This window comes from Petromyzon marinus, chromosome 21 (assembly GCF_048934315.1).
Source record: "Petromyzon marinus isolate PM22_M1 ecotype Great Lakes invasive population chromosome 21, UKy_Petmar_22M1.pri1.0, whole genome shotgun sequence".
Lineage (NCBI taxonomy): Eukaryota > Metazoa > Chordata > Hyperoartia > Petromyzontiformes > Petromyzontidae > Petromyzon > Petromyzon marinus.
In genome coordinates this window covers 5,026,429-5,052,476 of record NC_133687.1, presented here as the reverse complement: position 1 = coordinate 5,052,476, position 26,048 = coordinate 5,026,429, and the positions used below count along the sequence as shown (strand labels likewise).

Sequence of the window (26,048 nt, the reverse complement as noted above, 5' to 3'; positions counted from 1 at the left end):
TGTCCAGATCTGTCAAGGGTCTGTGAGCTGTCACACTGTAATCCAGCCTGGTTAAACCCGGTATGGATCGTAGGATGGCCAGCCTGAACGTTTCAAAACGGCGCAGATGTTCCTTTAGAAGGCTCTATGATTCACACTCATCGAGGAGGGAGAGCATGACTGTAAGATATCCTCACACTGTCAAACGCAATGCCAAATATCGCCCGTGTAGCCTTTAACGGACTGTTGAGGCAAGTGCTGTTTGCGCGTATCACCGATGAAGGCCTGCACGGCACACGAAGAGGTGAGTAGCCAACACCACGCCCGGACACCTTTATCTCCCCCAGGAGCGATGTTTTTACACACCGCACCAAGTAATCATTTGAAGTTGAGTGGACCTTGGGGAGGCCCAGGATCGGTTCAGATAATCGCCGCTGGTGTTCGCCGTGAGTGGGAATAAAACTCGGGTCGCCGCATTCGTAGAGCAACGTGTGTGACATTGACACACACACTGACACACACTGACACATACACACACATTGACACATACACACACACTGACATCGATACACGCACAAATTGACATGCACACGGGTCCTAAATATAACTCCTAGGCACTGATACACACTGACACATTAATACACGCACTGCCAATCACACACGGTGACACACACACGCACACCGTTTCAGGTGTCGGGTTGATTTCGAGTGGCCAGGTCGAACTCAAGCGACCGGCATCAAGGAGGAGTCTCATTTGTAAGAGGGATCTGGGGGCATGAGTCTGCAACCAGTAGAGGTAGCGATGATTAATTACTGCTGTGTGGTCTAGCCTAGGAGCACCCCCGGTGGCAGCTGTCTCTGTGCATTCGTCTGCTGCCAGGAGAGGGCGATGACCGCTGTTTTGTGCTCAAACCTCGGGGTAAGCAAGCGTAATCATCTTTACAATTGTAAGGGGCGTCAGGTGGAAGGATTCCCACCAAAAGGAGGGGGAGTGGGACGGTGACAGGGGAAGGCAGAGGAGCAAGCTATGAGACAGAAGAGAGAGAGAACGGGCGGGAAGAGGGGAGATCTTGGTGGGAACGAGATTGAGACGGCTGGGGACAAGTGTGGACTGAAGGAAGCAATAAAAGACTAACCCCCTGCAACCTTGTGTCGGCTCTCCTTTACACAATAACAACAGCAATAGGCCAGGTGCCAGGCCAGGTGCCAGGCCAGGTGCCAGGTCAGTTGCCAGGTCAGTTGCCAGGTCAGGTGCCAGGCTAGGTGCCAGGCCAGGTGCCAGGTCAGGTGCCAGGCCAGGTGCTATGTCGGGTGCCAGGCTGGGTGCCAGGCCGGGTGCCAGGTCAGGTGCCAGGTCAGGTGCTGGGTCAGGTACCAGGTGAGGTACCAGGTCAGGTGCCAGGTCAGGTACCAGGTCAGGTACCAGGTGAGGTGCCAGGCCAGGTGCCAGGTCAGGTGCCAGGTGCCAGGTCAGGTGCCATGTCGGGTGCCAGGCCGGGTGCCAGGTGAGGTGCCAGGCCAGGTGCCAGGTCAGGTGCCAGGTCAGTTGCCAGGTCAGGTGCCAGGCCGGGTGCCAGGTCAGGTGCCAGGCCAGGTGCCAGGCCAGGTGCCAGGTCAGGTGTCAGGTGAGGTGCCAGGCCGGGTGCCAGGCCGGGTGCCAGGTCAGGTGCCAGGTCAGGTGTCAGGTCAGGTACCAGGTCAGGTATCAGGTGAGGTGCCAGGCCGGGTGCCAGGCCGGGTGCCAGGTGCCAGGCTAGGTGCCAGGCCAGGTGCCAGGTCAGGTGTCAGGTGAGGTGCCAGGCTAGGTGCCAGGTCAGGTACCAGGCCAGGTACCAGGCCAGGTGCCAGGTGCCAGGCCAGGTACCTGGCCAGGTGCCAGGTGCCAGGCTAGGTGCCCCGCCCCCCGCATACCAGAGCGCCGCGCCCGCCCACCCCGCAGGTGCGAGGAGGCCGCGGTGCAAATTCCAAAAGCGCCGCGCCCCGATAGCGGGGACCGAGGCGGCGGTGAGGAGCGGTGAGGAGGAGGAGGAGCGGTGAGGAGGAGCGGTGAGGAGAGGCAGCGGCGATCGAGAGTTGTGGTGGGTGCGGTGAGACGCGTTAGACCGCCATTCCAGTGTTGGGGTACAGGGGATAGCGAGGGGATAGCGAGGGGTGAGGTGGGCGAGGTGAGGTGGGGGTGAGCGGGAGAGAGGAGGAAGGGTCGTGAGCGAGGCGTGTTTTGGTGAGCAGTGAAAGTGAGGAATGTGGTGAGCGCTGGTGTGGATAGCCCGGGGTGGGTGAGTTGGGACGTGGGTGAGGAGTTGAGTCGAGTGTGGCGAGTGGTGTAGGTGTAGGTGTGGTGTGCTTCGATAGGTGGTTTGTGGAAGAGGGTGGCGGTGGTGGTGAGGTGAGGGTGAGGAACGTGACGTTTATGGTTTGTGGAAGAGGGTGAGCGAGAATGTGGTGGTGGTGAGGTGAGGGTGAGGGTGAGGAACGTGACGTTTATGGTTTGTGGAAGAGGGTGGCGGTGGTGGTGAGGTGAGGGTGAGGAATGTGACGTTTATGGTTTGTGGAAGAGGGTGAGCGAGAATGTGGTGGTGGTGAGGTGAGGGTGAGGGTGAGGAACGTGACGTTTATGGTTTGTGGAAGAGGGTGGCGGTGGTGGTGAGGTGAGGGTGAGGAATGTGACGTTTATGGTTTGTGGAAGAGGGTGAGCGAGAATGTGGTGGTGGTGAGGTGAGGGTGAGGAATGTGACGTTCACGGTTTGCGGGAGAGGGTGAGCGAGAATGTGGTGGTGGTGAGGTGAGGGTGAGGAATGTGACGTTCACGGTTTGCGGGAGAGGGTGAGCGAGAATGTGGTGGTGGTGAGGTGAGGGTGAGGAATGTGACGTTCACGGTTTGCGGGAGAGTTTGTTGTTTGGTGAGTGCTGTGGGCTGAGCGTGTTGAGGTGGGTTTATATGTGAGGGTGGAGTGAGTGAGTGGCGTGTGGTGAGTTGTGAGGTGAGGGGGTGTGGTGAGTTGTGAGGTGAGGGGTGTGGTGAGTTGTGAGGTGAGGGGGTGTGGTGAGTTGTGAGGTGAGGGGTGTGGTGAGTTGTGAGGTGAGGGGGTGTGGTGAGTTGTGAGGTGAGGGGTGTGGTGAGTTGTGAGGTTAGTGGCGTGTGGTGAGTTGTCAGGTGAGTGGCGTGTGGTGAGTTGTGAGGTGAGGGGGTCTGGTGAGTTGTCAGGAGTGTGGTGTGTTCAGTGTGGCGAAGTTGTGTGTGGTGAGGCGGGGTTTCACGTGAGTGAGTGGCGTGTGGTGAGTTGTGAGGGGTGAGTTCAAGGTGGGGGGTGTGGTGAGTTGTGAGGGGTGAGGTGAGTTGTGAGGGGTGAGGTGAGTTGTGAGGCGTGTGGTGAGTTGTGAGGAGTGAGGTGAGTTGTGAGGGGTGACGTGAGTTCAAGGTGGGGGGTGTGGTGAGTTGTGAGGGGTGAGGTGAGTTGTGAGGGGTGAGGTGAGTTGTGAGGCGTGTGGTGAGTTGTGAGGGTGAGGTGAGTTGTGAGAGGTGAGGTGAGTTGTGAGAGGTGTGGTGAGTTGTGAGGGGTGAGGTGAGTTGTGAGGGGTGAGGTGAGTTCAAGGTGAGAGGTGAGGTGAGTTGTGAGAGGTGTGGTGAGTTGTGAGGGGTGAGGTGAGTTGTGAGGGGTGAGGTGAGTTCAAGGTGAGGGGTGTGGTGAGTTCAAGGTGAGGGGTGAGGTGAGTTGTGAGGGGTGAGGTGAGTTGTGAGGAGTGAGGTCAGTTGTGAGGGGTGAGGTGAGTTCAAGGTAAGGTGAGGGGTGAGGTGAGTTGTGAGGGGTGAGGCGAGTTCAAGGTGAGGGGTGTTCAGTGTGGCCAAGTTGTGTTGCCCGTCCCGGCGTCTCCTAAATGTGTTGACTGTACTGTACGTGTGTTGACAGTACAGTACGTGTGTTGACTGTACAGCACGTGTGTTGACAGTACAGTACAAGTGTTGACTGTACAGTACGTGTGTTGACAGTACAGTACAAGTGTTGACTGTACAGTACGTGTGTTGACTGTACAGTACGTGTGTTGACTGTACGGTACGTGTGTTGGCTGTACAGTACGTGTGTTGACTGTACAGTACGTGTGTTGACTGTTGCCTGTTCGTGTTGCTTCTAATTTAGTTTCTTGTAGGGACGCCACGGTGGCTAGGAGATGTTAACTACCTCGCCTGGTATACAGGAGGTCGTGGGTTCAATCCCGACCCTGACACCTGCTGTATATTTGGAGTTTGCGTGTCTCTCTCTCATCATCATCACGGTGGCTAGGAGATGTTAACTACCTCGCCTGGTCTACAGGAGGTCGTGGGTTCAATCCTGACCTTGACACCTGTATATTTGGAGTTTGCGTCTCTCTCATCATCACGGTGGCTAGGATATGTTAACTACCTCGCCTAGTATGCAGGAAATCGTAGGTTCGATCCAGACCTTGACACCTGCTGTGTATTTGGAGTTTGCATGTCTCTCTCTCCGTGGACTCGTGGAATTTTTCTCCACGTCCTCCAGTTTCCCCCCTTCACATTTAGAGAGTATTTGGCTGCTATACAATTCCCCACGGCGACAAGCCACGTGGTTGAGCTATCATTTGTGATCGCCAGGCCGCTTCTGAAACTCAGCTATGAAGCTCAGTGGGCCTTTACCTGATCAAGTAAATAGTTCTTAGTTCTTACCTATGTTGCCCGTGTGTGTCGCCTGTATCCACGCGCTTTGCCTGTCGGTGGTTCGCCTGTTGCTATGTTGCCACTATCCTTTGGGTGCCTGGCAGGATGGGGAGGGGGGTGGTTTTGTTGTCTTTGTGTTTGGGTGAATTGTTTGACTGTCCTGTACTTTGCACTACCGTTGTGTTGTTGTCACTGTTTGTCGCAGTAACGCTCTTACTCGCCTGCGCTGGACGTCCGTGAAAAAGAGCTTTACAGCTCATCGGATTCCTCCAGTACGAATAAATATTGTGGTATGTTTGCCTGTAGTTGTGTTTGCCTGCAGATGTATTAACTGTAGTTGTGTTTGCCTGTAGTTGTGTTTGCCTGTAGACGTATTACCTGTAGCTGTGTTTGCCTGTAGATGTGTTTGCATGAGATGATCTCCCAAGCGAAATGCTGAGGGAGGGTGGCGTTTGTGCACAGACTGCCCTACCTGACATCATAACAACAGTCTGGACCACTGGAACTGTTCCGCAGGATTGGAAGGATGCCCTTGTGGTCCCCCTCTTTAAGAAGGGGGACTGCACAGACTGTAACAACTACAGGGGCATTTCACTCCTGAGTGTGCCGGGAAAGGTCCTGGCAAGGATTATTCAACATCGCCTTGCCAGGCACGCTGAGGAGAGGCTTGCGGAGCCTCAGTGTGGTTTCAGGAAAGGGCCATCCTGCACAGATGCCATATTTTCTGTCCGTCTGCTACAGCAGAGGTGTAGTGAATTCCAACAAGACCTACATCTGCTTTATTGACCTGGTCAAGGCCTTTGATACCATCAGTAGGCCTGGGCTCTGGGTTGTTCTTCGTGCTTTCGGAGTCCCTGACCCTCTGCTCACGATCATTAAGGACCTTCATGATGGTGAGCAGGCCCGGATAAAACTACGTTGCCGGGAGTCGGAGCCATTCCCTGTTCACCTTGGGGTGCGACAGGGATGTCCTCTGGCTCCCACATTATATAACATCTAGTTCGACCACGTAGTTTGTGAAGTCTTCAATGACTGTACTGGAGGAATTTCCATCTGGTACAGATAAAATGGGAGGCTGAACGATGCCTGAGTGCGGTTAAGGGATGGCTCCCTGTTGGTCAACCACATTATGTATGCCGATGATCTGGTGATTGCTGCTCACTCAGAGGAGGAGTTGGAGGCGCTGCTGCTGAACCTGGAGCCTGCCACTAAGAGGTGGGGTCTTACCATCAGCCCCACCAAAACAAAGCACCTGCCTGGGTATGTTGTACCATCAGACACTCCACGCCACAACTCCCAATTGGTGATGGGGCAGTTGTGGAGAAAGTGGAGAGTTTTACATACCTGGGCAGTGTGCTCATGACTGGCTCCGGTTTGACAGCAGAGGTCTCACTCCGAATCAGTTTAGAGGCATTATCTTTTCATTGGCTGCGTAACGCTGCGTAGAAGATACCTGGTCTGTCGCTCCACACGAAGATTCAGGTCTTTTCAGCCACGGTCATACCCTCCCTTCTCTACGCTTGCAAAACGTGTACCCCCCAAATGGAATCTCTTTGTTTAAAAACATTTAGGCTGGCCTGCCTATGATCCATCCTGGGTTTAACCAGGCTGGATTATTTGAGGAGCTCACAAATCCTTGAAAGATCTGGGCAAGGTCCCATCGGTGAGCTCCTCTGGCAGGCAAAGCTGCGTTGGCTAGGTCATGTAGCAGCTTGCATGCCCAGCCACCGCATGCCTAAACAGCTTTTGTTCGGCCGGATAGATGGAGCTAAATGGGCGAGGCATGGGCTAGAGAAGAGATGGAGTGATGTGGTACAAGAGGATATGGAGCTGAGTTTACTTGCCGATGACTGGTACCAGCGGTGTCAAGATCAGCCTCTGTGGAAGAGGCTCGTGAAGGATGCTACTGGGCAGTTGGAGGCAGCCGCCCTCCAGTAACAACAGAGGGCAGAGGAGTGATGCTCACAACAACGAGCAAAACGTTGGGTGGCTAAAACACAGCAAGTTGGCACAGTACGGGGCACAGGTGGTGCATCAGCCAGTCGTCTCAGTCATTCGCCTCATGTCACCTGGGTCTGCCCCGTGACCTCCTGCCAGCGGGCATTCGACACTTCACGTGGCCTTAGCGTGCACATAGCCTGTCACAAGCGTCGTGGTGACGTCACCGCCACTGAGTGGCGAATGGCGGTTGTGTGTGGGGGAGGGCCCTGTGTGTGTGAGGGGGGGGGGCCGTGTGGTCGTGGGAGTCCCTGTGTGTGTGTGGAGGGGGGCTGCAGGTGTGGGGGGCCCTGTAAGTGTTTGGGGTGTGGCAGAGAGCGCTGGGCTACGGACCTGGTGACACGAGTTCGATTCCCGAGAACCGGTCGTCGGCCTCCCCTAGGTCGACTCAACCTCAAATGAGTATCGAGTGCTGTGTGTAAACTTCGCCACTGGGGAGACAAAGGCGGCCGGACGTGGTGCTGGCCACCCATCCCCTCGTGTGTCGTGCCGGCCTTCATAGGTGCTCGCTAACAGCACTTGCCCCAAAAGTCTGTTAAGGCTACACGGGGGTTCTGTGTCTTTTTTTTGTGGGGTGGGGAAGGGGCTGTGCCCTGAAGAGCCATGGAGGAGGTGACACGCAGGAGGACGCGAGGAGGAGGAGGCGGTGGGGGGCTGCCCCCTCGTCACGGCCCCCCAGGACTCGTGACGGTCAGCGAGTCGCAGACTATCAGCAGGTGGGGAGGCAGGGAGGGGGGTGTGATGGCATCACCACGATGGTGGTTATGGTAATTGTAGTCGTGATGTTGCCGATGATGGTGGTGACGTTGACGTTGATCTAGATCGAGGATGCATACTCTTTGGTTATTTCGGTAAAGTGACGTAGGTATGAAATGAATTAAATCACGACGTTTCGGGCGCAACACCAGCGTCCATCATCAGGTGGGACAACCACGTGACTTTACCGAAAGAACCAAAGAGTATGGATCCCTGCAGTCACGAAAACTTCAAATCTAGATTGGTGGTGATGTTGATTGTTATTTTGATGATGTTCAGGATGGTGATGTTAACGGTGATGGTGATGTTGACAGTGGTGGTGATGTTGATTGTTATTTTGATGATGTTCAGGATGGTGATGTTAACGGTGATGGTGATGTTGACAGTGGTGGTGATGTTGATTGTTATTTTGATGATGTTCAGGATGGTGCTGTTAACGGTGATGGTGATGTTCATGTTGGTGATGGTGATGTTGGCGGTGATGTTGATTATGATGTTTATCGTGATGATGGCGATGTTGACAGTGGTGGTGATGTTGATGGTAATTTGATGTTGTTTATGGTGGTGAAGGTGACGTTGACGATGGTGGTGATGTTGATGGCGATGGTGGTGATGTTGATGACGATGGTGGTGAAGGTGACGTTGACGATGGTGATAGTGATGTTGATAACGATCGTGGTGATGTTGTTTATCGTGTTGATGGTGATGTTGATGACGATAGTGATGTTGATGATGATGGTGGTGTTGATGATGATGATGGTGGTGATGGTGGTGACGACGGTGATGTTGACGATGATAATGATGGTGGTGGTGATGGTGATGTTGACGATGGTGGTGATATTGATGATGGTGGTGGTGATAGTGATGTTGATGATGATGGTGGTGATGACGATGGTGGTGATGGTGATGTTGACGATGATGATGATTGTGGTGGTGATGGTGGTGGTGATGGTGATGTTGACGATGATGTTGATGATGATGTTGATGTGTCTCTAGGCAGGAGCTACTGCGATCTCTTGATACCTACAACCTCTACTTGAGGGACCGCAAGGCGCTGCATCTGACTTGTCACGTGGTACACCGACATACAAAGACAAAGAACCCCCCCCCCCCCCTTAGCCTCAACAAACTGTTGTGGAAAGTGCTGTTAGCGAGCACCGATTAAGGCCGGCACAGGGCACTATGAGGTGGGTGGCCAACACCGTGTCCGGCTGCCTTTTTTCTCCCCAGAGGTGATGTTTTACACACCGCACCAGGTACTAATTTAAGGCGAAGTCGACCTAGGGGAAGCCAGGTTCAGATACTCGTCACTGATGTTGCCAGTTAGTGGGAAGCGAACCCGCGTCGCTGGGTTTTAGTGCAGAGCGCTAACCGCTACACTCCCACTCCCCACACACACAAAGACACACACGTACACACAAAGACACACACGTACACACAAAGACACGTACACACAAAGACACGTACACACAAAGACACGTACACACAAAGACACACACGTACACACAAAGACACATACACACAAAGACATACACACAAAGACACGCACGTACACACAAAGACACATACACACAAAGAGACACACGTACACACAAAGACACATACACACAAAGACACATACACACAAAGACACACACGTACACACACAAAGACACACACGTACACACACAAAGACACGTACACACAAAGACACGCACGTACACACAAAGACACACACGTACACACACAAAGACACACACACAAAGACACGTACACACAAAGACACACGTACACACAAAGACACACGTACACACACAAAGACACACGTACACACAAAGACACACACGTACACACACAAAGACACGTACACACAAAGACACGCACGTACACACAAAGACACACACGTACACACACAAAGACACACACACAAAGACACACGTACACACAAAGACACACGTACACACAAAGACACACGTACACACACAAAGACACACGTACACACAAAGACACACGTACACACAAAGACACGTACACACAATTCCAACAACCGTTCGCCACTAAGTGGCGGTGACGTCACCACGGCGCTTGAGCCAGGCGAGGTGCATTTTGAGGGCACGTGCAGTATCGAAGGCTCACTGACAGGAGGTCACGGCACAGACCCATGTAGGCCATGGCAGCGCTCTGCTCGTGTTTGCGAGCGTCGCTCCTCTGCCCTCCGTTGTTGATGGAGGGCGACTGCCTCCCAACTTCTCAGTAGCAGCGTCCTTCACGAGGCTCCTCCACAGAGGTCAATCTTGACACCACTGATACCGGTCATCGGAAAATCCAATCAGCTCCACAGCCTCCTGTACCGCTTGACCTCCATCTCTTCTCCAGCCTACGCTGCGCCCATTTAGCACCCCCTCCCCCCGCCTCTATCCGGCCAAGCAGAAGCTGCTTGGGCATGCGGGCAACATGACCAACCCAACACACACACACTCACATACACACACTCAAACAAGCTACACCTCTTCCTCACCACCCACCACGTGCCCCCCGCCACCTACCCTCCCCCCAGGATGGGGATCACGTGCTTGTGCAGGGCGCCCTGCCAGTCACGTGGGCACTCACGCGACCAATCAGGCTGCAGCTGAGCGACGACCTGCGCTCGCCCACGTGGCTCGCACTTCCTCCTGCCGCGAATTCTGGGAGGATGAGCAAGGGCAGCAGGTGACGTCACAACGCAGCCCGGCACCCACAGCACCCGTGACGTCACAAAGCGACGTCGCGACGCGGCCAGCGGTGGCGACGCCGCGCTGTGACGGTTGTGGAAGCCGGGCACTGGTGGCCGTGGCTATGGTAGTGGCCGTGGCTATGGTAGTGGCCGTGGCTATGGTAGTGGCCGTGGCTATGGTAGTGGCCGTGGCTATGGTAGTGGCTATGGTAGTGGCCGTGGCTATGGTAGTGGCCGTGGCTATGGTAGTGGCTGTGGTAGTGGCCGTGGCTATGGTAGTGGCCGTGGCTATGGTAGTGGCCGTGGCTATGGTAGTGGCTGTGGCTATGGTAGTGGCCGTGGCTGTGGTAGTGGCCGTGGCTGTGGTAGTCGCCGTGGCTGTGGTAGTGGCCGTGGCTATGGTAGTGGCCGTGGCTGTGGTAGTGGCCGTGGCTGTGGTAGTGGCCGTGGCTGTGGTAGTGGCTGTGGTAGTGGCCGTGGCTATGGTAGTGACCGTGGCTATGGTAGTGGCCGTGGCTGTGGTAGTGGCTGTGGCTGTGGTAGTGGCCGTGGCTGTGGTAGTGGCCATGGCTATGGTAGTGACTGTGGTTGTGGTAGTGGCCGTGGCTGTGGTAGTGGCTGTGGCTATGGTAGTGACTGTGGTTGTGGTAGTGGCTGTGGCTATGGTAGTGACTTTGGTTGTGACTGTGGCTATGGTAGTGGCTATGGTAGTGGCTGTGGCTATGGTAGTGGCTATGGTAGTGGCTGTGGCTATGGTAGTGACTGTGGTTGTGGCTGTGGCTATGGTAGTGACTGTGGCTATGGTAGTGGCCGTGGCTATGGTAGTGACCGTGCTTGTGGCTGTGGCTATGGTAGTGACTGTGGCTATGGTAGTGGCCGTGGCTATGGTAGTGGCCGTGGCTGTGGTAGTGACCGTGGCTATGGTAGTGGCCGTGGCTATGGTAGTGGCCGTGGCTATGGTAGTGACTGTGGCTATGGTAGTTGCTGTGGCTATGGTAGTGGCTATGGTAGTGGCCGTGGCTGTGGTAGTGACCGTGGTTGTGGTAGTGGCCGTGGCTGTGGTAGTGGCTGTGGCTGTGGTAGTGGCCGTGGCTGTGGTAGTGGCCGTGGCTATGGTAGTGGCCGTGGCTATGGTAGTGACCGTGGCTATGGTAGTGGCCGTGGCTGTGGTAGTGGCTGTGGCTGTGGTAGTGGCCGTGGCTGTGGTAGTGGCCGTGGCTGTGGTAGTGGCCGTGGTTGTGGTAGTGGCCGTGGCTATGGTAGTGGCCGTGGCTATGGTAGTGACCGTGGCTATGCTAGTGACCGTGGCTATGGTAGTGACCGTGGCTGTGGTAGTGGCCGTGGCTGTGGTAGTGGCCGTGGCTGTGGTAGTGGCCGTGGCTGTGGTAGTGGCCGTGGCTATGGTAGTGGCCGTGGCTATGGTAGTAACCGTGGCTATGGTAGTGGCCGTGGCTGTGGTAGTGGCCGTGGCTGTGGTAGTGGCCGTGGCTGTGGTAGTGGCCGTGGCTGTGGTAGTGGCCGTGGTTGTGGTAGTGGCCGTGGCTATGGTAGTGGCCGTGGCTATGGTAGTGACCGTGGCTATGCTAGTGACCGTGGCTATGGTAGTGACCGTGGCTGTGGTAGTGGCCGTGGCTGTGGTAGTGGCCGTGGCTGTGGTAGTGACTGTGTTAGGGGCCGTCCATAAATTACGTCACGCACCTAGGGGGGGGGGCGGGGGGGGGGTCAGACATTTGTGACGATGTGTTACGAGGGGGGGGGGGTGAGAAATGTGACGTCACATCAAAGTGCAGCTTTAAATAAATATAGACAACACGTTCTACTTAAATAAAATAGACTTTTTAATACTGGTAGGAACCTCCTGGTTACACCAGCCCACAGGGGATTATTGTGTCCGTCCGTCCGTCGTGCATCCAAAAATGGGAGGGGTGGGGCTGGGTGGAGAGGGGAGGGTGGGGAGGGGCTGGGTGGAGAGGGAGGGGCTAGGTGGGTAGGGGTGGGGCTGGGTGGGGAGGGGCTGGTCACCCCGTGGTGCCCTTATAAAACTCAACATTTAACCTACTCATGCCGGCTTGTGCCCGCCCTCACAGTCGGGCATATTTGCGGAATACACCACGTGGTGCCGCCGTTGACCCTGGCCATTGTCCGAGCTACCCAACGTACCTACCAGCTCCCTCCGCAAGAATGTGTTTAATGTTTTCTCCTACAACATCAGAGTGCAGCGCCACATTTAATACGCCGTGTGACGAGGGGGGGGGGGGGGTAAAAAATCGTCCAAAATCGCGTGATGTCATTTATGGACGGCCCCTTAGTGGCTGTGGTAGTAGCTGTGTTTGTTGATGTGGTAGTGGCTGTGGCTTTTGATGCGGTTGTTGTTGTTGACAGAGGCATGGTTCGCTGGGATGGGTTCTCAGATCTCAACACGGTGGGAGAAGCTCCAGGTACCACACTCACTCATCACTCGTGAGACTCGCCGCACTCTCCTCACTTTTACCACGCTTACTAAACTCACCACTCACTCACCACACTCACCTCCCTCACCACCACCATCACCGCACTTACTCCACGTAACTGCCGCCCTCGCCCCCAACTCAGAGGCAGCAGCAGCAGCAGCTTTGACCCCCCCAGGGCCCCCCAGGGTCCCTGACCCGGGGCCTGACGCGGATCTTGGGGCCCTGCTGCGAACCCGCAGCGACGCGGGGGTCCTGCGCAGACAGAAGGGGGGCCGGCGGAGGAAGGGGTGCCCCCCAGTGTCACCGGGGGTGGAGGAGCACAGAGTGTCCATCAACGGGCACTTCTACAACCACCAGGTGGAGTGCAGCTCCCCCCCTCTCCCACCCCCACCCCCGTCACACAGCCTCCCCCCCCCGTGCCCCCCCACCTCGTCACACAACCCCCCACCTGTGCCACCCCCACCTCGTCACACAACCCCCCCCACCTGTGCCCCCCCCACCTCGTCACACAGCCCCCCACCTGTGCCCCCCCACCTCGTCACACAGCCCCCCCACCTGTGCCCCCCACCTCGTCCCACAGCCCTCCCCCCCCGCTAGGGTTACGTGGTTCCACCCCCAGCCCTTGATGATGGTGGTGACCTTACTCATTGGTTTTTTTATGATGGTGACCTTCTTGGAAAGTGCCGTGAAAGCCAAAACCGCGATATTCAATACTTGAGCCTTGCTAAATAATTGGGTTAGGTACACGGCCACCAGAAATAGAGCCGTCACAGTACTGTGTTGTATGCCAAACGAGCTTTACTACCCGGCTTCGCCCGGGACTTGGATTAACCTTTGTCTCCCCAGTCGCGATGTTCACACACCGCACCAGTTATTCGTTTTAGGCTGAGTCGACCTAGGGGAGGCCCAGGACCGGTTCAAATAATCGTCACCTGTGGTGGCCGTGAGCGGGAATCGAACTCGGGTGGCCAGGTTCGTAGCACAGCGTAGCGCTAAGCACTAAACTACAATGCGTGACGCTTTCACGTGCGCGGGTCACGTGACAGATTTGACGTCACAGCTCACTTGCCGTGCAAAAAAAATACATAATCGAGCTCCCCCCCCCTCCCAAAATCAAAATTGTATTTTTATAATTGTTGCATGGTGTATATTCTGGAAAGTACCCACATGGCAAATTTCCAGTTTGTTGCATGTCGGGAAGTACGCTAAACATTTTGAACAGAGACACACAATCACAACTTTGCCTTTTATATATATGGAGATAAACTAAACACAAAATGAATGAACTAAATGTGTTTTTTAAAAACCCTGCACAAAAACATTCCTAAACAATAAATAGTCGAATAAAGATGGAACACATACTGGGGAACTTCTTTTGCACCGTGCGTAGCCAACCGCGCTAATTGGAGGCGCTACGGTTAACAACGTTGTGCTACGGTTAACAACGTCGTGCTACGGTTAACAACGCTGCGCTACAGTTAACAACGTCGCGCTACGGTTAACAATGTCGTGCTACGGTTAACAACGTCGCGCTACGGTTAACAACGTCGTGCTACGGTTAACAACGTTGTGCTATGGTTAACGTCGTGCTACGGTTAACAACGTTGTGCTACGGTTAACAACGTCGTGCTACGGTTAACAACGTTGTGCTACGTTAACAACGCCGCGCTACGGTTAACAACGCCGCGCTACGGTTAACAACGTCGTGCTACGGTTAACAACGTCGCGCTACGGTTAACAACGTCGCGCTACGGTTAACAATGTCGCGCTACGGTTAACAACGTCGTGCTACGGTTAACAACGTCGCGCTACGGTTAACAACGTCGCGCTACGGTTAACAACGTTGTGCTACGTTAACAACGCCGCGCTACGGTTAACAACGTTGTGCTACGGTTAACAACGTCGTGCTACGGTTAACAACGCCGCGCTACGGTTAACAACGTTGTGCTACGGTTAACAACATCGCGCTACGGTTAACAACGTCGTGCTACGGTTAACAACGTTGTGCTACGGTTAACAACGTCGTGCTACGGTTAACAACGTTGTGCTACGTTAACAACGCCGCGCTACGGTTAACAACGTTGTGCTACGGTTAACAACGCCGCGCTACGGTTAACAACGCCGCGCTACGGTTAACAACGCCGCGCTACGGTTAACAATGCCGCGCTACGGTTAACAACGCCGCGCTACGGTTAACAACGCCGCGCTACGGTTAACAAAGTCGTGCTACGGTTAACAACGCCGTGCTACGGTTAACAACGCCGTGCTACGGTTAACAACGCCGTGCTACGGTTAACAACGTCGCGCTACGGTTAACAACGTCGTGCTACGGTTAACAACGCCGTGCTACGGTTAACTACGTTGTGCTACGGTTAACAACGTCGTGCTACGGTTAACAACGTTGTGCTACGGTTAACAACGTTGTGCTACGGTTAACAACGCTGTGCTACGGTTAACAACGCCGTGCTACGGTTAACAACGTCGCGCTACGGTTAACAACGTCGCGCTACGGTTAACAACGTCGCGCTACGGTTAACAACGTCGCGCTACGAACCCGGCGAGCCGAATTCGATTCCCGCTCATGGCCAACACCAGTGACGATTATCTGAATCGGTTCTGGGCCGCCCCTAGGTCGACTCAGCCTCAAATTAGTATCTGGTGCGGTGTGTAAACATCGCCACTGGGGAGACAAAGGCGGCCCGGCGTGGTGTTGGCCACCCACCCCCTCGTGTGCCGTGCCGGCCTTCATAGGTGCTCGCTAACAGCACTTGCCCCAGCGTTCTGTTAAAAGGCTATACGTGGGGTATTTAACTTTGGTGGTGGTGATGTTCATGGTGATGATGGTGGTGATGTTGATGGTGATGATGGTGGTGATGTTGATGGTGATGATGTTGAAGGTGGCGCTGTCCATTCACCCCGTCGCGTGCGGTGTCGGCCTTCATTGGAACTCCCATGCGCTGACAGCATTTTCCCCTAGCGTCTGGTGAAGGCTACATGGGGGGAGCTTTGCCTGTGTCTGTGTGCAGACTGCGGTGTTCACGCCGGAGTTTGGCTGCGTCACAAACGTGGTGATCAGCAGTGACCTGACGAGCGAGCACGTGATGCTCCTGCTGCTACAGAAATTCCGCGTGAGTTGGCACCACATGGCCATCATCACCATCGCCAGCATCACACCACCACTGTGATCATCACCATCACCACCATCACACCACCGTCACCGCCATCACCACCACTCATATCATGACCATCACCACCATCACGCAACATTACCACCATCACCACCATCACCACTGTCACCACCACTAATATCATGACCATTACCACCGTCACCACCGTCACCACCGTCACCACCGTCACCACCACTAATATCACGACCATCACCACTGTCAAGCACCATCACCACCACCACTATCATCATTACCATTACCACGGTCACCCCCATCAGCACTGTTATCATTGCCACCACCACCACCATCACCACCACCATCACTGTGTCTCACCGTGTGGTTGTGGTTGTTGTGGTTGCGTCTCAGATTGAGAACGCCGCACACGACTTCTGCTTCGTTCTGCAGCACAGCACAGGAGGTGCAGGACTCACAACCACAACCCCCACCACAACAACCACCACAACCACCATCACTACAACATCACAACCACCACAACCATCACATCCACAACCACCACAACCACCATAACCACCACAACCACCACAACCACCTCCACAACCATCACATCCACTACCACAACCGGCATAACCACCACAACAATATACACAACAACATAACACGAGAACAATGAGATACACAACCAACACAACCACAACATACGCACCAAACACACTATTCACACAAATTACCACCACCAACCACAATAACTACAACAACCACAGCAACCATAATAACAAAAACAATGTCATCAATAACGACCACAGCAATAACCACAACAGCGACAACTGCACAATGCAACACTGCGTGCTATGTATACTTGCTGCTACATGTGTACTGTGTGTGTACTGCCTGTGTATTGTGTACTGTGTGTGTACTGCCTGTGTATTGTGTACTGTGTGTGTACTGCATGTGTACTGCATGTGTACTGCATGTGTACTGCGTGTGTACTGCATGTGTACTGTGTGTACGGTGTGTTTACTGTGTGTGTACTAAGTGTGTGTGCTGCCCGTGTACTGTGTATTGTGTACTGTGTGTGTACTGTGTGTACTGCGTGTACTGTGTGTACTGTGTGTGTACTGTATGTGTACTGTGTGTGTACTGTGTGTGTACTGCGTGTGTACTGCGTGTGTGTGTACTGTGTGTGTGTGTACTGTGTGTGTGTACTGTGTGTGAACTGCGTGTGTACTGTGTGTATTGTGTGTGTACTGCGTGTGTACCGCGTGTGTACTGTGTACTGCGTGTGTACTGTGTGTGTACTATGTGTGTACTGTGTGTGTACTGCTTGCGTACTGCGTGTGTGCTGTGTGTGTACTACTTGTGTACTGCGTGTGTATTGTGTGTGTACTGTGTGTGTACTGTGTGTGTACTGTATGTACTGCGTGTGTACTGTGTGTGTACTGTGTGTGTACTGCGTGTGTACTGTGTGCACTGTGTGTGTACTGTATGTGTACTGTGTGTGTACTGCGTGTGTACTGCGTGTGTGTGTGTACTGTGTGTGGGTACTGTGTGTACTGCCTGTGTACTGTGTGTGTACTGTGTGTGTACTGTGTGCGTATTGTGTGTGTACACTGCGTGTGTACCGCGTGTGTACTGTGTACTGCGTGTGTACTGTGTGTGTGTACTGTGTGTGTGTACTGTGTGTGTACTGCTTGCGTACTGCGTGTGTGCTGTGTGTGTACTGCTTGTGTACTGCGTGTGTATTGTGTGTGTACTGTGTGTGTACTGTGTGTGTGTACTGTATGTACTGCGTGTGTACTGAGTGTGTGTACTGTGTGTGTACTGTATGTGTACTGTGTGTGTACTGCGTGTGTACTGCGTGTGTGTGTACTGTGTGTGTGTACTGCGTGTGTACTGCGTGTGTACTGTGTGTGTACTGTGTACTGCTTGTGTACTGTATGTGCACTGTATGTGTGTACTGTGTGTGTACTGAGTATTGTGTACTGTGTGTGTACTGCGTGCGTACTGTGTGTGTGTACTGTGTGTGTGTACTGCTTGTGTACTGCGTGTGTACTGCCTGTGTACTGCGTGTGTGCTGTGTGTGTACTGCTTGTGTACTGCGTGTGTATTGTGTGTGTACTGTGTGTGTACTGTGTGTGTGTACTGTATGTACTGCGTGTGTACTGTGTGTGTACTGTGTATTGTGTGTGTACTGTGTGTGTACTGTGTGTACTGTATGTACTGCGTGTGTACTGTGTGTGTACTGCGTGTGTACTGCATGTGTAATGTGTATTGTGTACTGCGTGTGTACTGTGTGTGTACTGTGTACTGCGTGTGTACTGTGTGTGTGTACTGTGTGTGTACTGCGTGCGTACTGTGTGTGTGTACTGTGTGTGTGTACTGGTGTACTGCGTGTGGACTGCCTGTGTACTGCGTATTGTGTACTGCGTGTGTACTGCGTGTGTACTGCAAGTGTACTGCAAGTGTACTGTGTGTGTGTACTATGTGTGTGTACTGCGTGTGTACTGTGTGTACTGTGTGTTTACTGTGTACTGTGTGTATACTGTGTACTGTGTGTGTACTGCCTGTGTACAGCCTGTGTACTGCGTGTGTACTGTGTGTGTGTGTACTGCGTGTGTAGCGTGTGTACTGTGTGTACTGTGTGTACTGTGTGTGTGTACTGTGTGTGTACTGTGTGTGTACTGCCTGTGTACTGCGAGTGTACTGCGTGTGTTTACTGTGTGTGTACTGTGTGTGTACTGCGTGTGTACTGTGTGTGTACTGTCTGTGTGTGTACTGCGTGTGTACTGCCTGTGTACTGTGTGTGTACTGTGTATTGTGTACTGTGTATTGTGTACTGTGCGTGTGTACTGTGTATTGTGTACTGTGTATTGTGTACTGTGTGTACTGCGTGTGTATTGCCTGTGTACTGCCTGTGTACTGTGTGTGTACTGTGTTTACTGGTGTGTACTGTGTATTGTGTACTGTGTGTGTACTACGTGTGTACTGTGTGTGTACTGCGTGTGTACTGTGTACTGCGTGTGTACTGTATGTGTACTGTATGTGTGTACTGCGTGTGTACTGCGTGTGTACTGCCTGTGTACTGCGTGTACTGCGTGTGTACTGTGTGTGTGTACTGCGTTGTACTGCGTGTATACTGTGTACTGTGTGTGTACTGCCTGTGTACTGCCTGTGTACAGCGTGTGTACTGCGTGTGTACTGCCTGTGTACTGCGTGTGTACTGTGTGTGTGTACTGCGTGTGTACTGTGTGTGTACTGTGTGTGTACTGTGTGTGTGTAATGTGTATGTGTACTGTGTGTGTGTGTACTGTGTGTGTACTGCGTGTGTGTACTGCCTGTGTACTGCGAGTGTACTGTGTGTGTACTGTGTGTGTGTACTGCATGTGTACTGCATGTGTACTGTGTGTACTGTGTATTGTGTACTGTGTGTGTACTGTTTGTGTGCTGCGTGTGTACTGCGTGTGTGTACTGTGTATTGTGTACTGTGTGTGTGTACTGCGTGTGTACTGCGTGTGTACTGCCTGTGTACTGCCTGTGTACTGTGTGTGTGTACTGTGTGTGTACTGCATGTGTACTGCGTGTGTACTGTGTATTGTGTACTGTGTGTACTGTGTGTGTGCTGCGTGTGTATTGCCTGTGTACTGCGTGTGTGTACTGTGTATTGTTAACTGTTTGTGTGTACTGCGTGTGTACTGTGTGTGTACTGTGTGTGTACTGTATGTACTGCGTGTGTACTGCGTGTGTACTGCATGTGTATTGTGTACTGCGTGTGTACTGCGTGTGTACTGTGTGTGTACTGTGTACTGCGTGTGTACTGTATGTGTACTGTATGTGTGTATTGTGTGTGTACTGTGTATTGTGTACTGTGTGTGTACTGCGTGCATCCTGTGTGTGTGTACTGTGTGTGTGTACTGCTTGTGTACTGCGTGTGTACTGCCTGTGTACTGCGTATTGTGTACTGCGTGTGTACTGCGTGTGTACTGTCTGTGTACTGCGTGTGTACTGCGTGTGTACTGTGTGTGTACTATGTGTGTGTACTGCGTGTGTACTGTGTGTACTGTGTGTGTACTGTGTGTGTACTGTGTGTATACTGTGTACTGTGTGTATACTGTGTACTGTGTGTGTACTGCCTGTGTACAGCCTGTGTACTGCGTGGTGTACTGTGTGTGTGTACTGCGTGTGTACTGTGTGTACTGTGTGTGTGTACTGTGTGTGTGTACTGTGTGTGTGTACTGTGTGTGTACTGTGTGTGTACTGCCTGTGTACTGCGAGTGTACTGCGTGTGTGTACTGTGTGTGTGTACTGTGTGTGTACTGTGTGTACTGCGTGTGTACTGTGTGTGTACTGTGTGTGTACTGTCTGTGTGTACTGCGTGTGTACTGCCTGTGTACTGTGTGTGTACTGTGTGTGTACTGTGTATTGTGTACTGTGCGTGTGTACTCTGTATTGTGTACTGTGTGTACTGCGTGTGGACTGCCTGTGTACTGCCTGTGTACTGTTTGTGTGTACTGTGTGTACTGGTGTGTACTGTGTATTGTGTACTGTGTGTGTACTACCTGTGTACTGTGTGTGTACTGCGTGTGTACTGTGTACTTCGTGTGTACTGTATGTGTACTGTATGTGTGTACTGTGTGTGTACTGCGTGTGTACTGTCTGTGTACTGCCTGTGTACTGCGTGTACTGCGTGCGTACTGTGTGTGTGTACTGCGTTGTACTGCGTGTATACTGTGTATTGTGTGTGTACTCCCTGTGTACTGCGAGTGTACTGCGTGTGTGTACTGTGTGTGTACTGCATGTGTACTGTGTGTGTACTGTGTATTGTGTACTGTGTGTGTGTACTGCGTGTGTACTGCCTATGTACTTCCTGTGTACTGTGTGTGTACTGCATGTGTACTGTGTGTGTACTGTGTATTGTGTACTGTGTGTACTATGTATTGTGTACTGTGTATTGTGTACTGCGTGTGTACTGCGTGTGTACTGCCTGTGTACTGTGTGTGTGTACTGTGTGTGTACTGCATGTGTACTGCGTGTGTACTGTGTATTGTGTACTGTGTGTACTGTGTGTGTGCTGCGTGTGTACTGCCTGTGTACTGCGTGTGTGTACTGTGTATTGTTAACTGTTTGTGTGTACTGCGTGTGTACTGTGTGTGTACTGTGTGTGTACTGTATGTACTGCGTGTGTACTGTGTGTGTACTGCGTGTGTACTGCATGTGTAATGTGTATTGTGTACTGCGTGTGTACTGCGTGTGTACTGTGTGTGTACTGTGTACTGCGTGTGTACTGTATGTGTACTGTATGTGTGTATTGTGTGTGTACTGTGTATTGTGTACTGTGTGTGTACTGCGTGCATCCTGTGTGTGTGTACTGTGTGTGTGTACTGCTTGTGTGCTGCGTGTGTACTGCCTGTGTACTGCGTATTGTGTACTGCGTGTGCACTGCGTGTGTACTGTCTGTGTACTGCGTGTGTACTGCGTGTGTACTATGTGTGTGTACTGCGTGTGTACTGTGTGTACTGTGTGTGTACTGTGTGTGTACTGTGTGTATACTGTGTACTGTATGTATACTGTGTACTGTGTGTGTACTGCCTGTGTACAGCCTGTGTACTGCGTGGTGTACTGTGTGTGTGTACTGCGTGTGTACTGTGTGTACTGTGTGTGTGTACTGTGTGTGTGTACTGTGTGTGTGTACTGTGTGTGTACTGTGTGTGTACTGCCTGTGTACTGCGAGTGTACTGCGTGTGTGTACTGTGTGTGTGTACTGTGTGTGTACTGTGTGTACTGCGTGTGTACTGTGTGTGTACTGTGTGTACTGTCTGTGTGTGTACTGCGTGTGTACTGCCTGTGTACTGTGTGTGTACTGTGTGTGTACTGTGTATTGTGTACTGTGCGTGTGTACTGTGTATTGTGTACTGTGTGTACTGCGTGTGGACTGCCTGTGTACTGCCTGTGTACTGTTTGTGTGTACTGTGTGTACTGGTGTGTACTGTGTATTGTGTACTGTGTGTGTACTACCTGTGTACTGTGTGTGTACTGCGTGTGTACTGTGTACTTCGTGTGTACTGTATGTGTACTGTATGTGTGTACTGTGTGTGTACTGCGTGTGTACTGTCTGTGTACTGCCTGTGTACTGCGTGTACTGCGTGCGTACTGTGTGTGTGTACTGCGTTGTACTGCGTGTATACTGTGTATTGTGTGTGTACTCCCTGTGTACTGCGAGTGTACTGCGTGTGTGTACTGTGTGTGTACTGCATGTGTACTGTGTGTGTACTGTGTATTGTGTACTGTGTGTGTGTACTGCGTGTGTACTGCCTATGTACTTCCTGTGTACTGTGTGTGTACTGCATGTGTACTGTGTGTGTACTGTGTATTGTGTACTGTGTGTACTATGTATTGTGTACTGTGTATTGTGTACTGCGTGTGTACTGCGTGTGTACTGCCTGTGTACTGTGTGTGTGTACTGTGTGGGTGTACTGCATGTGTACTGCGTGTGTACTGTGTACTGTTTGTGTGTACTGTGTGTGTACTGCGTGTGTACTGCGTGTGTACTGCCTGTGTACTGCCTGTGTACTGCGTGTACTGTGTGTGTACTGCCTGTGTACTGTGTGTGTACTGCCTGTGTACTGCCTGTGTACTGCGTGTGTGTACTGCCTGTGTACTGTGTGTACTGCGTATGTACTGCCTGCATACTGCGTGTGTACTGTGTGTACTGTGTGTGTGTACTGTGTGTGTACTGTGTGTACTGCGTGTGTACTGTGTGTGTACTGCATGTGTACTGTGTGCACTGTGTGTACTATGTGTATAGTGTGTGTGTGTACTGTGTGTGTACTGTGTGTATACTGTGTGTACTGCCTGTGTACTGTGTGTGTGCTGTGTGTGTACTGTGTGTGTACTGTGTGTACTGTGTGTGTACTGTGTGTGTACTGTGTGTGTGTACTGTGTGTGTACTGCGTGTGTACTGTGTGTATTGTGTGTGTACTGTGTGTGTATACTGTGTGTGTATACTGTGTGTGTGTGTACTGTGTGTGTACTGTGTGTGTACTGCGTGTGTACTGTGTGTGTACTGTGTGTACTGTCTGTGTACTGTGTGTACTGTGTGTGTACTGTGTGTGTGTACTGTGTGTGTACTGTGTGTACTGTGTGTGTACTGTGTGTACTGTGTGTGTACTGTGTGTGTGTACTGTGTGTGTGTATTGTGTGTACTGTGTGTGTAGTGTGTGTGTGTACTGTGTGTGTGTACTATGTGTGTACTGTATGTACTGCGTGTGTACTGTGTATTGTGTACTGTGTGTGTACTGTGTGTGTGTACTGCGTGTGTACTGTGTGTGTGTACTGTGTGTGTGTACTGTGTGTGTGTACTGCCTGTGTACTGCAGAGCGCCGCCGCTTGGCTCCCTCGGAGCGACCCCTCTTGGCCCAGCTGCTGCAGGGGCCGGACGAGCGCGTGGCGCGCATCCTCATCGTGGAGGCGGTCACTCACCGTGACGTCACTCACCAGGTGAGCGGCGCCTCGCCGGGTGAGGGTCCCTCATCGTGACTCGTCGCTTGATTGGTGCAGTCACCCTGGGGTGTGGCGTGCTGCGGTGTGGTGCCCCGGTGTTTGGTGTGGCGCAGTGCACCTGGTGATGTGCGGTGCACATGCGGGCGGTGCGGTGACGCTGGTGCGGTACGGTGACCCTGGTGCGGAACGCTGCGGAGACCCTGGTGCAGTCCAGTGCGGTGCAGTGCGGTGACCCTGGTGCGGTGCAGTGCGGTGATTATGGTGCGGAACGCTGCGGTGACTCTGGTGCGGTGACTCTTGTGTGGTGATTATGGTGCGGTGCAGTGCGGTGACCCTGGTGCGGTGCAGTGCGGTGACTGGTGCGGTGAACGTTGGTGTGCGGTGCCCTGTAGGAGGCCCAGTTTCTGGGCCTGGATTTGCCTCTGCTCCTTGTGCTGGTTCAGCGCCTGGAGAAGGAGGAGGAGGAGGCGGTGGAGCGGGTGAGGCAACGGTGAGGAGTTGTGAGTGAGCACGCGGGGTGTGAGTCAGTGTGCAAGTCACTTTCCGGGTAGTCTGTTAAGGCTATACAGGGGACATTTTTGCGTTTGGGTGAGTGTGTAGTTGCGTGTGTAGGTATTGGTGAGTGTGTAGGTGAGTGTATTGGTGAGTGTGTAGGTGAGTGTATTGGTGAGTATGTAGCTGAGTGTTTTAGTGAGTGTATTGGTGAGTGTGTAGGTGAGTGTGTAGCTGAGTGTGGAGGTGAGTGTGTAGCTGAGTGTGTAGCTGAGTGTGTAGCTGAGTGTGTAGTTGAGTGTGTAGGTGAGTGTGTAGCTGAGTGTGTAGCTGAGTGTGATTATCGCTGTGCCCTCATCAGGTACCGCGAGCTCCGCTCCTCTATCCGGAGGAAGATGAGCTCCATCAGACGCATGGAGACGTCTGTGTGAGGTTTCACCGCGGTCCCTCGTGTTCGCCAGGGTTCCAACCGGAGCTGCCCAGGGCCGAGCTCCAGAAACTAATCCCGGCACCCGGCACACCACAACCAGTATGCCTCTTCTCACTCCGAGGCGATGCTTACGAGTCACGTGTCACCACCCCAGGGACATATTTATCCCCTGGGGATTGACGACCCTCTCAGAGGTCAAGGTTGATGAGGGTTGACCTCCTGGGTCCCTGGTGTGACCCTTGTAGTTGACCGTGGCTCTGGGGGGCTTACAGAGCGGCAGCGCAGTGGTCACAGCGAGAAGCGTCTGGGCGTTCCCCCCCCACCCTCTTCTGCAGAGTGAACGTGTGAGTGGACACAGGCCAGGGGGCAGTCCCCGGTGGGCCGGTCCATTCAGAGGGCCGGTGGGCCGGTCTGTGTGGCGAAATGGCCACATTTTTTGAGAGTGAAAAAAAAATGTGGCGAAATGGCCACATTTTTTGAGAGTACGTACGTGTATTCTTTTTTTATTAAAATATTTTATTACTTCCATTGTGTACGCCTCCTTGCTTATTTACGCCCGAGGTTTTGCATTACGGCAGCCCCGAAAGAATCTTCCTCACCGGGCCGTTTGGTGTTTTTTTTGGCCCGAACCAAATGGGTCCAATGAGATCGCACGGCAGTTTGGGCCTGGTGGGTTTACAAATGCCCGCGCCGACTTTTAGTCCCATTCTGTCACTGGACGCAGTCCAATCATCCGTGAACTCCTCCAGCAGGCGAGGCTGTGGTGGCCGGTTCATGTTAGCCTGACATATCCAGCGGCCGCATGTGCAAGCAGTTTCTGTTTTGGCCGCATAGAGGGGGCTACACCGGCATTGCACGGACTAGAGAAGAGATGGAATGATGCGTTACAGGAGGATGTGGAGCTGAGTGGACTTACCGAAGATCGGTGCCGGCGGTGTCAAGATCAGTCTCCGTGGAGGAGGCCCGTGAAAGGACGCTGCTTGGCAGTTGGAGGCAGTCGCCCTCCAGCGACGGCAGAGGGCAGAGAAGCGACGCTCACAACGACGAGCCGAGCGCCAGCGGCTTAAACGCAGCAGAGTTGGCACAGTGGGGGGGGGGGGGCGCAGGTGGTGCCATCTGCCCTTGATCTCAATCAACCCATGACATATGGGTCTGTCCCGTGACCCGACAGCAGCGTGCATTCCCCACGTCACGTAACCTCAAAGTGCAGCGATCCTGTTACACGCACCGTGGGATGGTGTCGCCGTCACTTCGTTCTTGTTGCTGGCGAGTACGTACGAGAAGCGGTGTAAGAGTGAGTGGAGTTTGTAAGCTCTCTCTCTGTTCTGAGTGGGTTTTCTCCGATTCCCTCCTCCCATAGCTAAACCTCCATAAACAGCCAAACCGCATCGCCAATGTTGAAATATCACCCGCAAATCTGTCAGCTGGGATCGCGCAGCAGCAGCAGCATCGTTCCCTGCTGCTGCTGTTGCGACGAACTCGGCAGGACCCTCCTGCACACGGAGTCGTGAGACCGCGATGTTGATCATGATCATCGCAGCGACCTCTGTGCATCGGCCGCGGTGAGGAAGAGGTTGGTGTGGAGATGAACTCCCCGTGTTTTGTGGCGTTGATGTCGGTGTGGTCACGCCGAATAAAACACGACCTCTACTTGTCCACGTGGCGGGGCTGGTTGTTGCAAACGACACGAAAGCCACCAACCACCGCGTGAATCACTTCAGCCGCCTCTCTCCCTCCCCGACTCCACTTCGCATTGAGCTGGGCACCTGTTGCTCATCTCCCGGTTCACAGCCCCGCAGAGCGCCAGTGCTGGAAATTCCACGTTCCTATGGCGGGAGGTGCCAGTCTCTCTGAAAGACAACAGCTGTCGATCTGCCCCGCACGACGTCAGAGGGAGCAATGATGAGCCGAATCAATCCCCTCCGGCCATGGTCAATCCACTGCTGGATGAAGACCC

The 26,048-nt window shown here is 53.2% G+C and overlaps 1 protein-coding gene across 3 annotated transcripts; it reads left to right on the top strand.

Moving 5' to 3' along the window:
* Positions 1-24,617, top strand: LOC116944500 (ras association domain-containing protein 2-like). Of its 3 annotated transcripts, none has more exons than XM_076068444.1 (11): positions 1-283; positions 7,233-7,365; positions 8,402-8,480; positions 9,942-10,093; positions 12,480-12,535; positions 12,690-12,904; positions 15,574-15,675; positions 16,081-16,132; positions 23,045-23,166; positions 23,562-23,659; positions 24,023-24,617. In XM_076068444.1, the coding sequence occupies exons 2-11, from the start codon at positions 7,253-7,255 to the stop codon at positions 24,090-24,092; spliced, it is 1,059 nt and encodes a 352-aa protein (XP_075924559.1). In that variant the 5' UTR covers positions 1-283; positions 7,233-7,252; the 3' UTR covers positions 24,093-24,617. The 3 variants fall into 3 exon arrangements, with proteins under 3 accessions (XP_075924559.1, XP_032814049.2, XP_075924558.1); XM_032958158.2 differs by lacking the exon at positions 1-283 and adding an exon at positions 1,885-2,057; XM_076068443.1 differs by lacking the exon at positions 1-283 and adding an exon at positions 4,214-4,941.
* The last annotated feature ends 1,431 nt before the right edge of the window (positions 24,618-26,048 follow it).